General features: G+C 38.6%; 2 protein-coding genes and 1 pseudogene across 6 annotated transcripts; 1 reads left to right on the top strand and 2 right to left on the bottom strand.

Moving 5' to 3' along the window:
- Nucleotides 1–36: 36 nt before the first annotated feature.
- On the top strand, nt 37–11,524 carry LOC134182675 (uncharacterized). Of its 3 annotated transcripts, XM_062650104.1 has the most exons (11): nt 37–183; nt 257–295; nt 352–743; nt 3,343–3,646; nt 9,243–9,603; nt 9,673–9,953; nt 10,032–10,457; nt 10,529–10,672; nt 10,732–10,887; nt 10,953–11,143; nt 11,198–11,524. In XM_062650104.1, the coding sequence occupies exons 7-11, from the start codon at nt 10,445–10,447 to the stop codon at nt 11,252–11,254; spliced, it is 561 nt and encodes a 186-aa protein (XP_062506088.1). In that variant the 5' UTR covers nt 37–183; nt 257–295; nt 352–743; nt 3,343–3,646; nt 9,243–9,603; nt 9,673–9,953; nt 10,032–10,444; the 3' UTR covers nt 11,255–11,524. The 3 variants fall into 3 exon arrangements, with proteins under 3 accessions (XP_062506088.1, XP_062506089.1, XP_062506087.1); XM_062650105.1 differs by having other exon boundaries at nt 37–288; XM_062650103.1 differs by having other exon boundaries at nt 37–295.
- On the bottom strand, nt 1,328–3,105 carry LOC134182676 (uncharacterized). 3 transcript variants are annotated; one of them, XR_009970388.1, is made up of 4 exons: nt 2,878–3,105; nt 2,684–2,778; nt 1,888–2,031; nt 1,328–1,817 (listed from the first exon to the last, which is right to left on the bottom strand). XR_009970388.1 is itself a non-coding variant. In XM_062650107.1 (3 exons), the coding sequence occupies exons 2-3, from the start codon at nt 2,021–2,023 to the stop codon at nt 1,444–1,446; spliced, it is 510 nt and encodes a 169-aa protein (XP_062506091.1). In that variant the 5' UTR covers nt 2,024–2,031; nt 2,684–2,833; the 3' UTR covers nt 1,328–1,443. The 3 variants fall into 3 exon arrangements, 2 of the variants coding, with proteins under 2 accessions (XP_062506091.1, XP_062506090.1); XM_062650107.1 differs by lacking the exon at nt 2,878–3,105 and having other exon boundaries at nt 2,684–2,833; XM_062650106.1 differs by lacking the exons at nt 2,684–2,778; nt 2,878–3,105 and having other exon boundaries at nt 1,888–2,101.
- On the bottom strand, nt 4,833–8,971 carry LOC134182494 (zinc finger SWIM domain-containing protein 3-like; annotated as a pseudogene).
- Nucleotides 11,525–12,097: the final 573 nt, after the last annotated feature.

Raw genomic sequence — 12,097 nt, 5'->3', positions numbered from 1 at the left:
CTTGTCGTTTTCGTGTTGTTGGCCATCTTGCTAAGAGATTTGCTACTGTCACTGATGCAGAGATCCATTGTGGTATTGACCTTGAGGGCGTAGATGCAGAAGACCAATCTGTGCTAGCTGTTGCCTCTCCAATCCTGAAATCAAAGAGACCCACAGCTGGCAAGACAAAGACAAGTGTTCACGGTAATGTAGAATCCCAGCCATCCACAACAACAACAACTGCCAGTACACCCAGACTGAATGTTTTCAATCACAGGTAGCTGATTTTCTGAAGTCTCAACCAATAAGGTTCCAGGTTTGAAGCAGGTAATCTTTAGGCTTTTCTACTATGTAATTTCTAATATGTGCTAGATTGAAGTGCTTGGAAGTCTGTTTGCTTTTGTTGCTGCTCAAAGCCAAGTGGAAGGTGTTGACGATGCCTTTATTGAACTTTCGTTAAACGAAGTGGCTAGAGAGCCGGTACCGGTCCCGGAAGCGGAGGACTTGGAGTGCCGGTAATTTGCACGTGACCGATACTCCCGGATTCCTGATAACGTGCGTACTGAGTTCATTGTCACATTAGCGTATTATGTTATGGATGCGGTGATGGAGTGTACGTGCACGCGTTCTTGAACATACATAGCTAGTCTAGTCGTTTTCAATAGAAGGAGCACCTAGTTTTGAAGTGTTCATTGCGTGACTACCGAAGCCGAGTCTCACGTAATTTGGATACAAAGAACAAGTTTTGGAATGTATTTCACATGGTGCGACAGAGTTGGAAGCTGTGTTGTATGACTGTGATTGTAGTAATAATGTACTAATTAATCAATTAATTAATTAGTGACTGTGTTGACTGTCTAAGCTAAATATATTGGCTTTATTAGCTAATTAATAATTGATTGCTATGTAGTTGTTGAACTTTACTTTAGAGATTTGTAGTTAGTTAGGTATCCTATATGCATGTGCTGTATAACCGGTTATTTCTGCGATCATGATATTCCTGCGAATTCTGCGAAGAAATCAGATTCATGGAGTGCACAAATAGAATTTGCAAATATTTATGTTTATCTTCGAGTCCCAGGAGTCATGTTGCAACACATGTACATGCACGTGTACATATGTGTACCAGTAACTGTCTTCCTGGTTGGAATGCAGAAATTTAATTCGCAGCTAAAACTTTTGTCTAGATTCTCAAATTGCAGTAATAACCGGTTATATGGTATATAGTTAGGTAGGTAGGTAGGCAGGTGCATACATAGGTAGGTAGATTATCATTTTAGTTCTTATGTCACTGTGGTTTGATGAGAGTAAAAAGATACTGGTAAAATAGCATTACATGATTCTGTCATCTGCTCTGCCAGATCTTGCTCTTAATATATAGTCAAACAACACTGCATAGCTTGCACATAATACACACACGTGTCTAATTTACATAGCAACGGTTGCCTCTACAGCCAGTTTATCTTATTTGCTAGTCTTGTGACAGCTTCGGCAAAACCACCACTTTGATTTGGGTCTTTCTTTAAGACCAATACAACTCATGTAGGACCACAAGAGGCAATGGTCACACAAAATTGATGCTTCCTCATCCAAGTTGCGAAAGCAAACTTGGCAAACATAACTGCAATGTTTACGTTTCTGCTTGACAACATCTGTAAGTAGTAGCCAGGCATCATCGGTGAAAAACTTTCGAATTATGTGCAAGTCAACATTGTCATCAAGGACTGCATTAGAGATGTTTTCTTGCTGAACTTTGATGTCTGATTCATTGATCAGCGTCTTGGGATTTTGTAGTGCAGCAGCTGCTATATTGTCATCAACAAACCATGCTAACATGACTGCAAAGTATGCAAAAGCACCTCGTGAACAAGGCCTTAATTATAAGCAAGTAAATGGACATGTGAATACCTCTTTCTTTCAATGATATGTGTAATTTAATGAATGGTTGTACTTTTCCTGTCTTTGCTTTCTTCTTAGCCGGTAAACCAATCACAGTCAATTCATGGCCTTTTGGACGGCCACGTTTTCGAAGAATAGGAGGCATTAAAATACCTAGAAACAGTATCAGTTGATTTTCTTTCATCCTTAGCAGTGATATTACAGTATTTCAGTGATTATGTGCATCAGGGGTATGTGCAGAATAGTCACTCAGTAACATTTGTTACAGTGAGTAAGGGTGTTTGTTCTGTGAGTACTGTACATTGTGTAAGGAACAGTATGATCAAATTCATTGTATTGCCAAATTCAACAGTAGCGTGAAGGCAACTATAATATTCTCCTTGGACATCTAATTATGCAGGCAAGGCTAGCAGGTATCCCAGGTTTTGAGTCCTTTTTCATAACTCAAGCATGCAAGTTTCACTGATACTGAAAACTCCACACTAGCAATGCTTAATTAACAAGTCAAGTCGGCATTACACATACACCACCAAAATTAATCATCTTTTCTAACATGTCATTTAATTCTATTTTTTGATTAAATAGTTACTCTGTAGGTAGTTCCATATACAGTCTGTTGATATGCTGATTGTTGTGCCTAAAAATTTAGTGTAGAACTAGCTGGCATGGTGCTTGCATTTAGTTGCTTGTGAAACTGTTAGGTACAGAGTCTACTATCAGATATGCTGATCACTTAAATTGAATGAGGTTGTAAGTAAGTAGAGTATTCTAATCAATGCATTTAATGCCTTTGGTTAAAACTCACTTTGGAGATTTTGTAAATTTCGTTTGTCATAGTTAGAGGTAGTTGCTTCGGATGAGAGAGTGGTTGTGATTCACTAACTGTAACACTTCTTGGCTCTGTCAATATAGAAAACTATTCATCAGCAGACACAATGTATTAAACAGCATGAATGTTACTTAGCATTCAACAATAAGAGAAGTGTTTTGAGAACTTACCCTGAACAATGATATTTTTAGTAGGTGCACATTCTGCTTTATTCTTTGCAAAGTTTGTTTAGTCTGATTTTAGTGAATGATCATCTGCTGCAACACACATAATTGTATGGAACATATTAGCCTAGTTTTCTTACAATAATGTGGTTTGTTGTCTGTGTCAAGAGAGGTAATATGTTAATGCATACATGTAGGTATGTGTGTCTGCACAGTATACAAGTATGCATACGTGTAAAGGGTATATATATATATATATCTGTTGTGTGTGTGTGTGTGTGTGTGTGTGTGTGTGTGTGTGTGTGTGTGTGTGTGTGTGCATGTATGTGCCATATTTTCTTAAATATTAACACGTGGGTTACTATTATTTCAACTTAATTAGCTCCATGGGTGACTATTCAGCACAGGTTTACTATTTTTCAAAATCTGGTATTATGCTTTTTCCACTCATTTGTTTTCATTTTTATGTAGATTCATTCGAATTTCTTTTTATCCACTGACGAAGGTTCTGTTTGTCGATTTTGTATTTTGTTGCCACACGTTGTTCAGAGATGATGCTCTACCTTTCTTCACAACATTCAATTTTTAAGATCTCTTTTTCTCTTCGTGGACAGTTCTTGTCAAATGGCAAACTAAACAATGAGTGTGAACAATGTCGGATACCAGTCTTCGGCTCCAAGGCATGGGTTACTGTTCAAACATGGGTTACTATCATTTCAAACTGATCAGATCCTTCAGTTATATTTGAGTACAGTTTATTATTCAAGGAAATATGGTATGTATGCATAGGTTATTGTGTAATTAGCATGCTATATGGCTTTTTAAAGCATAAGGGGCATGGTTATCAATGTCTAAAACCCTGCTGCTACTAAAAGCCATATAGCATGCTAATCATATAATAAGTAATTTATACCATGGTTATGTGATGTGTATATGATAAGTGAGAGTGCAATATTAACCGGAACTTCTTGCACACTTACCGTACAATATTTCATATACTCCATCTAGATAAGCACTTGTGACTGGTCGCACGTCTTGTGACCATGGTATAAGTGTATACGCATGCATGCATGCATGTATGTATAAATGTATGTATGTCTGCGTGTATAAGACACTGTTGGTTTAGACGCAAAGAAACAGAATCATTTTATAAGTTTTGGGTACCATTGGTTGAGTCTGTAACACCATGATTAGATTTCATAGTGTTTTGTGAGTAGAGTGATTTGTTGTAAATTTTGTATGTTTTTGTGGAGTCGCACAGACTCCTAGAATACAAAGAAAAAATGTATGTATTAGTGTTGTACAATATTTTACAATATCGTCTGTTGGTAATATTCTCAGGCTTCATTGTCTACACACATCTCTAATTCAGGCCTTGCTTCCCATAGAGTGCATGCAGCCACTACATAAAAGTGTCTCCACTGAAACCAGTGAACCACTGTGATGTAGGTAGGTAGGTAGGTGTAGGTAGGTAGGTAGGTGTAGGTAGGTAGGTAGGTCGGTCGGTAGGTAGGTAGGTAGGTAGATACACAGGTATGTGTAAAATCTGTTAGACAATTACTTGTCAAGGGTTTATCAAGATTAAGCAGTAGGTGTAAGTTCTCATCATGTTTCTCTCCTTCAGTTGAATCTATTGGCACAAAAGAATTAATAAAATGTACTAGTAGTCTCTCATCAATTCGATCAGTGAGTCCATCAGCGCTGAGACTGTGCTTCTACTGACTTGAACTTTTAGTGTTCTGTACGTAGAAGTTTGTGTCTAATAAATTATCGTCAGTCAGTCAGTCAGTCAGTTTGCTGTGATTGTACTGACTTGAACTGTCATGGATAATATTTTTAACTTTAGTGTTTTGTATGTAACAAAAGCTTGTGTATAATATTTTTAACTTTAGTGTTTTGTATGTAACAAAATCTTGTGTGTAATGATTTGTTTTTGTCATTCAGTCAGTCAATCAATCAAGCTAATGGCAAGTATTATGAAGGTCGATGATTGACTTTGCATGGACATCATGCGGATTGACTTGGATCATATTGAGGAACTGTAAGTGCATCTTTCCTACATGTAGTAATACTTCAGTTAGTCAGCGTGCACACCTAGGAATATACATGGACGTCTGCTTAAAAACAACTCAGGCATAGGTCAGCGGAAGTACTCGGGTTCGATTCCCTAGTGATTTTGAGGAGCTGGTGCCCCTAACCCATACATGTATCTCCAACAAGAGTATGTAGGTAGGTAGGTAGGTATGTAAGAATGTAGATACACGGGTATCCGTAGATGCTGACAGACAATTACCTGTCAAAGGTTTGTCAAGATTAAGCAGTAGTTGTAAGACCTCATCATGTTTCTCTCCTCCAGTTGAATCTATTGGCACAAAAGAATTAATATGGCTGTATGATGTTAACGATATGTTTGCATATATGCATGGACGCTAGCAGACTCTTACAACTGATCAGTTCCACTTCTTGTCCATTTTCCCAAGCAGAAACCAACTCTTTTCATTACATTCAAGCTGCTGGTGAAATTGACTGCTGATGCTTCTGAAGCTAAACTAGCAAGTTTGGTAGCAATCTTTGAAGCCTGATGGAATTTTTCAAACTACAACACGGACACGTGCTAAGTTATGTAACAGTTGAGAATCACTTTGACAACGCACCTGAGAGTGTACTTTTCTTGATGGTGTTTCAAAGCTAACGATGGTTGCTGTAGACGGGCTTTGATGAGCAATAGGTGAAAATGCTCTGTGGTTAGATTTGTAGTAATCTAAAGACCATCTTCTGTCACAAAGTTCTTCAGCGAACATGTTCAATCCAAGATCAGATTGAGCTGCCAGTATGTGACGACAAGGCAACCTCATTGACTGCCAAGTCATGCACTGGCATGTTGCAGGGGTGACTACTATTGAACTATCGTTGTATGCAACATGGTAATGTTGGTTGCCATCATTTGCGAGCTGTACCTTTGTCTTCATATCCATCTGTTTGGCAACAAATCTGTAGGCATAAGGTGTAAGATACTTCATATAGTTAGTCAATGCTGCATCAGTGATAGAATGATATGTTACAGGGACTTTGAGAGTAGACAGGCTTGCTTGATAGTCTCGTTCTGATCGAAGCACTCGTAAAATAAGAAAGAACTTGTCAACAAATGTTTCTAGTGATGAGTACTGGGAAATTACTGATTTTAACTTTGCATTCAGGGACTCCAATCTATTGTTGGTGTTGTTGAGGAAATTCCCTGTGCTATACTCCATCCCCATCGTTCACTGCTTCCTAATAGGGTGCCACTGATTATCAAAATACTTCAACACAATCGGAGGAGCACAATTTTGAAACTGCCTATACAGATCCAGGTACTTTTTTTCACTTGGAGCATAGGCCATTTGCTGTACCATTTCAAGGCATGTGCTTCGCTGGCCAGAGGTAATGCCCATCTTCTTCATTGTTATCTCTCTTCGAAACGATCGCAATGTGTGGTATAAGCATATCAAAATAGCAGCAGAAGGGAAACTAGCAGCAAGAACATCTCTCTCTGTCATGTCTTTATCAGCCATTATCACTCTTACAGACGACCATTCAGGATTGTTTCTTTGAAAATATTTGCTACACATGTAATTGATGCCTTGGATTCTTCTAATAACAAGAATGCAGCAGCCACTTCAGAATGGCCATTGCCATCTTCTATAAGCATTATAGAGAGAGGAAATCTCAATTCCAGCAGCTTGTAAGTCGCATCAATACATAGTAGTTCCGGGTATGCTGAAAACGCCTGCTTCATCTTCTCATCCTGAAAGAAGATGCCTTGCAACACGTTATTGTCACTGACGACAACATTCACACTAGCTCCTACAAGCAAAACACCACAACGTACAAAAAATGCAACTTCAAGGAGAGCTGTTCATAACAGCCATGTGCCGTATTTGTCTGTCAGTTGCTTTACAGCTGTATTTAAATCGTTTTTTGTCTTTCCTGCTCTCATACCAGTACTGATATTGCTCAAGTCTTTTAGCAGCACTACGTTTCCTGTCATTTCTGTCAGCTTGTTCTGAATCATTTTTTATTTGCTTTTAGTTCTATTAGCTTTTCAGCTTCTTCCTTTGCTTCTAATGGTAGCTTTCTCTGACTAGGCAGTTGTTTGAATAGTTCCTGTACAGGTTTATAATATTCAAATAATACTATTTAGTATTAATGCAGCTACCATATTGGTGAATACCGTATTGCCTCTAACATAAACACAGGTCTCCAATACAGTTACGTCTCCAATAAAAGCACACTACGGGACCTCATACAAAGAATGAAAGGTACAGTCTCCAATAAAAGCACGCATCTCGCAAAGTACCTATTACCAGTAGTCAAACGTAATGTATTGGATGGTAATAAATGATAGCTAAATTGTATTGCTAATGTAACCATGTTGAGTTAAACAACATTGAAATTACATAAGGCACAGTCGGGTCTCTAATAAAGTCACATCTATCAGGCCCTTTGAAAAATTAAGGACGTTTATGTTAGAGATAATACGGTATGTGTTGGTACAGTACATGTACATGTACAAGATGAATTAATTATTCGTACTCTTGATATTCCACGATTATGGCTCTCTTTAAATCTTTGCACAACTAGTGATTGACCATCTTCAGAAGCTCTTAGGGACAATTCAAATGGGCAGTCTCTCCTAAAAGTCCTGTTGATGGAAAGCACAAAGAAAAAATACAAAACACAATGAAAATGTAATTGGAAAATTAAATGAAAGACTGTGTTCAGTGAAAATACTAAAGTTATAAAATTTGAGAAATTTGCATTAGCAAAAATTCTGGTATCAATTAATTAAGCTTATGTGCAGTTTGGTGTGTTTGCTTATCCTTTGAAGTTAATTTTTAGTACTGTATGTACAAGGAATATTTAATTATGGTTTGTTATGGAATTGATCGTAAAGCCTACATCTTAGGAAAATCCTGTTGCTCTTTTATGGTTTGCATACTGCACTCAAGTCAGGCAACACTCACATATAACGTTTCTTTGCTCTTCGGTACAGAAGTAAGAGCATGACAAATTTTAGGTGTGTTTTTAAATGTAGAAATTGTGGTTGTATAAAATTACAAAAATAATATGTAATATGATATAGAAATATGTTTCAGGTTACCGGTTAAATTTTACAAAACAAATCAACCAAAGGTCTGAAATTGTACCCCAACAATTGTTGATATTAATTTTACTGTTGACTAGTTGATATTAAACGTGGTAATTTTCAAATTTGCTTAAGAATTGTAGAAAATAGACTATCCAAATGCATCTACACTGCCACCCTGATACAAACTAATAGATGAGAGAGAATCTTAGCATTTTTACCCAGCCCATGCCTTGCTGTATTTTGAACATGCTTCATTGAAAGACATTTTTGTCTTCAGAAAGTGTGAAGAAAGAATGAAGACGGTAAAGCAGCAATGATGTATACTGGGTATATTTATGTATTTTCAATAGTGTAGTACGTACAGTACTGTGCAGATGTAACACTACATCAAAGGTTTCACTGATCAACTATATATATATATATATATATATATATATATATATATATATACAAAAAAAAAATATATATATATATATATATAACAGTATTTGCCAAGCGTAGTTAATTACTGTTTCTTTTACATTTGTTCCTTTTATCTGAGACTACTGTATGTACAGTATTTTAGCCTGGGGCCACAATTTGAGCCATCACCATGAAAAAGTGCAGGTCCTTGGATTCCTAAACAATTGCTAACGCACAAGCTGCACTTACGATGTAGATCGCTTTCCTTCACCACGGGCAGCGAATTTTTTGCCTCCGTGAATGCAGCTATACGTCACCTCGTAGTATGTGATTGCTTCAGAAAGGGGACGATTGATTCGCTTCCGGGCAGCCTCAACACTTCTCGAGTCTCTTCGCCATAATTTTGTGTATGTTGATGACTCATACGCCGACAATCGCTCTTGTAGGTCGGCGAATGACTTGAATCTTTTCCCAACAGAAAAGAATGCGGAATCAGTCGGACTTCCCGCCATTCATCTCTACTAATGAGCATGACATCATCGGTCACGTGCAAATTACCGGCACTCCAAGTCCTCCGCTTGCGGGACCGGTACCGGCTCTCTAGCCACTTCGTTCATTAAAAGCAATGAAAAATTTAAAGGAGACTGGCCGGAGCAACATTATATATGGCTTGATACGTTGTTGCTCTCTTCCTGACACTTCTGGCCATCCCACCAGACTGCCAACAAGATACATTGCATCAGATAAATTTTTTCAATGCCAGTCATTACAGCAATGTGATTTTATGTGTTCTTGTCTTACCCAGTACTTGATCTACATATGCTTTGTTCTTTTATTTTAGGTTTCAAAATGCCCCCATGATTATGAGGACTGGTTGGGCACCATGTATGCTGAATTTGGTATGAAATGGCACTGTTTGCACAATGGCCCTGCTTGGCAGCATGATGAACACTCTGGATTGAAAAGCACCATGATCCCGGGAAATGTAAGCTGAAATCCATAGCAATTAATTATTCAATGTAGGCAGTGTCTTAGTTTGACAATGCTTTTGTTCCTTCAAATTGTGCATGACAATGATTGGTAGCCTTGCATCTCTTAGTAGTATGATTTTGTAAGCTAAGATAAACAATGCTTCTTTGTCATTGTCTACACTGAGAACTCGTGTAGTCAATACTGGAGTTTTCAAAACTACAGAAATTCAGGTGAGCTAGCTTTATAAGCTGGGTTTCTTCTTGTACAAGTGGAGATTAATTGTCTTGTTCAAACAACAGGACACAACTTTGGACAAAGCTTCTGAATGCAATCCAGGTGCTCGATGGTGGATCAAAGCTGATGGATGCGATGTCATTCCTGGTCTCCATGAATCTGTCCGCCTTGAATGGTCTGGAGATGTTGACTTGAAGGATGGGACACTGCAAAGAAACATACAAGAAGTACAGAGACCGTCTCAAAGACATTTCTAGTATTGGAAAGAGCAGCACTTCACAGACCAGGCTTGTACTTTCTACACTTCAGTGTGAATTGACTGAAGATCTGCAATGTTTGCAAAGTGGTAAGTAAAGACAAGTTAATTAATTAATTAGTTAATTACATAGTACTAATGATAATTTCCTATCAACGCTGTTTGCAGCTCTAGAATCCAAAACATCTGAACTGGACAAGCTGAAGGTCAGCCAGCCAACAAAAGTGGTGGCTGAGTTAGAGTGGGATGTGAGGGAGTACCAGTTCTTGTTGAAGGAATGCCAGTGGGCAGTTGAAACAGTGGCTGAGGTAGACCTCACCAGTACATCTCTTCAAAGACAAGACAGTCAAATAACACAATCTAAGCTGGCAGAAATTAGATGTAGAAGAGTCTCTTGTTCGAGGGATAGTGAGGAAGCAAAGACAGGCAGCCTCACATGCAATGGTTTTCATGGTCAGCCCTGAAACTAGAAGGAGAAAACCGTATGCTTTGCTTGTTCAGTTGCTACCATATAGAGGACTAAAGGACAGCATGATGAGACATCTTACCAACAAACTGAAAATGGAAATGAAAAGTCGTACATGGAAGTTGTTGGTATGAGTAAATAGATCAGTAATTTGTAGGCTGATTTCTTCTGTAACTTTGATTTTTAAATTTGTAATTAGGATTGGTAACTGATGGTGAATTCAAAAGCCTAAGAAGTTTAGGATCAACTGGACCAACTAACATCCTTCAAATTAGATCAGACTCTCGTGCTCAAGTATCTCGTCTCAGCTACAACAAGATGCTTCAAATGCTAACATTGAAAGGTTTACTCCTTTTTCATAACTAATGGACTGATAATGATAACAAAACATAATTTCTGCAGAGCTATCTAATCCTCCTGAAGCTGTAGTCATCACAAGAGAAATCCTGATGCAGTCACAGTCGTGGCAGAAATCTGGTCTAACATATTGGGACAGCATTGCAAAACTGAGGATAAAAACAGTTCCACGTGGATTCACTCTTCATGCTTGGAATGGAAGTTAGGACTTTTTCTTGCAAGTAAACACAGTATGTACATCCCTTCGTGTCCTTTTCTATACTTAGGTCTTAACACAGCACTAGAAACAAGAAAGGACTGTCTGCGATCCATCATTGCCCAGTTGTTTTATCGTCACAAAATACTGGACCCGGAGAAACAAGGGCAGAACTTCCTCATATTTGCTTACCAGCCTGAGATTGATAAAGTCACAGGGCAGCCATTTCACGAAAGAGAAGACCACAATCACGTGTTAAAGGTAATAACACCAGAATTAATCAATTTTTGTGTACTAAGTTTACGTGTGAAACAGAGGATAGCTAGTCACACAAGAAGTAGTGGTCCAAAAGGTTGTCACCTGGAGAGATAGCAAGAAGCAATGGAATCGCCAGAGACATGTCTAACGTACGTGGCGCTTTCAGGGCAAAGGAAGCAAACATAGAAGATGCCGAAAGGATCTTTTCTAATTCTGTTGCCCAGTATCTAAGACAAAGAGGTTACACAAACGAGGCTGTTTATGTGCAAACAGTGTGCAATTGGCATGTTGCTTCTGATGGACGAGGAATATCACAGCTTAAGCGATCCAAATACAATTATGAGATGCTTCAATATGTCTTGGATGAATTAATGCCTTGGCATAGACAGATAGTATCCATCTGTACGCCATCTTAGCTAGCCGTAGATAGACCGAATTTCGCGATGTCAGCCAATGGCAAATTTACGAGCGTAGAAGAGAGATCAATCATAGACGCTTGTTACCTGTAAAGGGCTTCTCGTAAATCTGACGCCGAAATAAGTTATAGACTGTGTTTTTGAAGCTGCGCGAACGTCGCCGACGCTTCGAAACGGTCATCTTCCTCCGTCTCGCGTCGCGTTGTTCTTTCACGTACGGGAATGCCGAAGACATCATGACGTAGCGGTAATGACGCTCTTTCATGTGTCCCGGTTGTGATTACTGCACAGTTATCTATTTAAACTATTTTGTATTGTTTAGACTATGCGCAGACCCTACACAGATTGTATCCTGGGCAACCAAACACCACGCCTACTGTGTTGGTCACATGAACCAATCAGCGATGAGAATGTAATAAGACGCCTTCCCTGATTGGTGTGTTTAGAAGACTACCGTTGCAACGTTTCCCGTTTGAGCTGTTCGTTTCTTTTGAGCTAACGATGTACCATCTGCAGAAACAGCGTAGATTTCGTCGCTTTT

Source organism: Corticium candelabrum, chromosome 7 (assembly GCF_963422355.1).
Source record: "Corticium candelabrum chromosome 7, ooCorCand1.1, whole genome shotgun sequence".
In the NCBI taxonomy this organism is placed as follows: Eukaryota; Metazoa; Porifera; class Homoscleromorpha; order Homosclerophorida; family Plakinidae; genus Corticium; species Corticium candelabrum.
Note: the sequence above shows the minus strand (reverse complement) of the source record. Positions and strands in the feature narration are given on the sequence as shown.

Excerpts from the sequence above, each read along its gene's own strand:
- LOC134182676 (XM_062650106.1), bottom strand. The coding sequence starts at position 2,062 with ATGAAAGAAAATCAACTGATACTGTTTCTAGGTATTTTAATGCCTCCT. Across the intron at positions 1,818-1,887 it reads CATATCATTGAAAGAAAGAG|TCATGTTAGCATGGTTTGTT; the intron begins GTATTCACATGT and ends CATACTTTGCAG.
- LOC134182675 (XM_062650104.1), top strand. Across the intron at positions 10,673-10,731 it reads TCAAATGCTAACATTGAAAG|AGCTATCTAATCCTCCTGAA; the intron begins GTTTACTCCTTT and ends TAATTTCTGCAG. Across the intron at positions 10,888-10,952 it reads TCTTCATGCTTGGAATGGAA|GTCTTAACACAGCACTAGAA; the intron begins GTTAGGACTTTT and ends TTCTATACTTAG.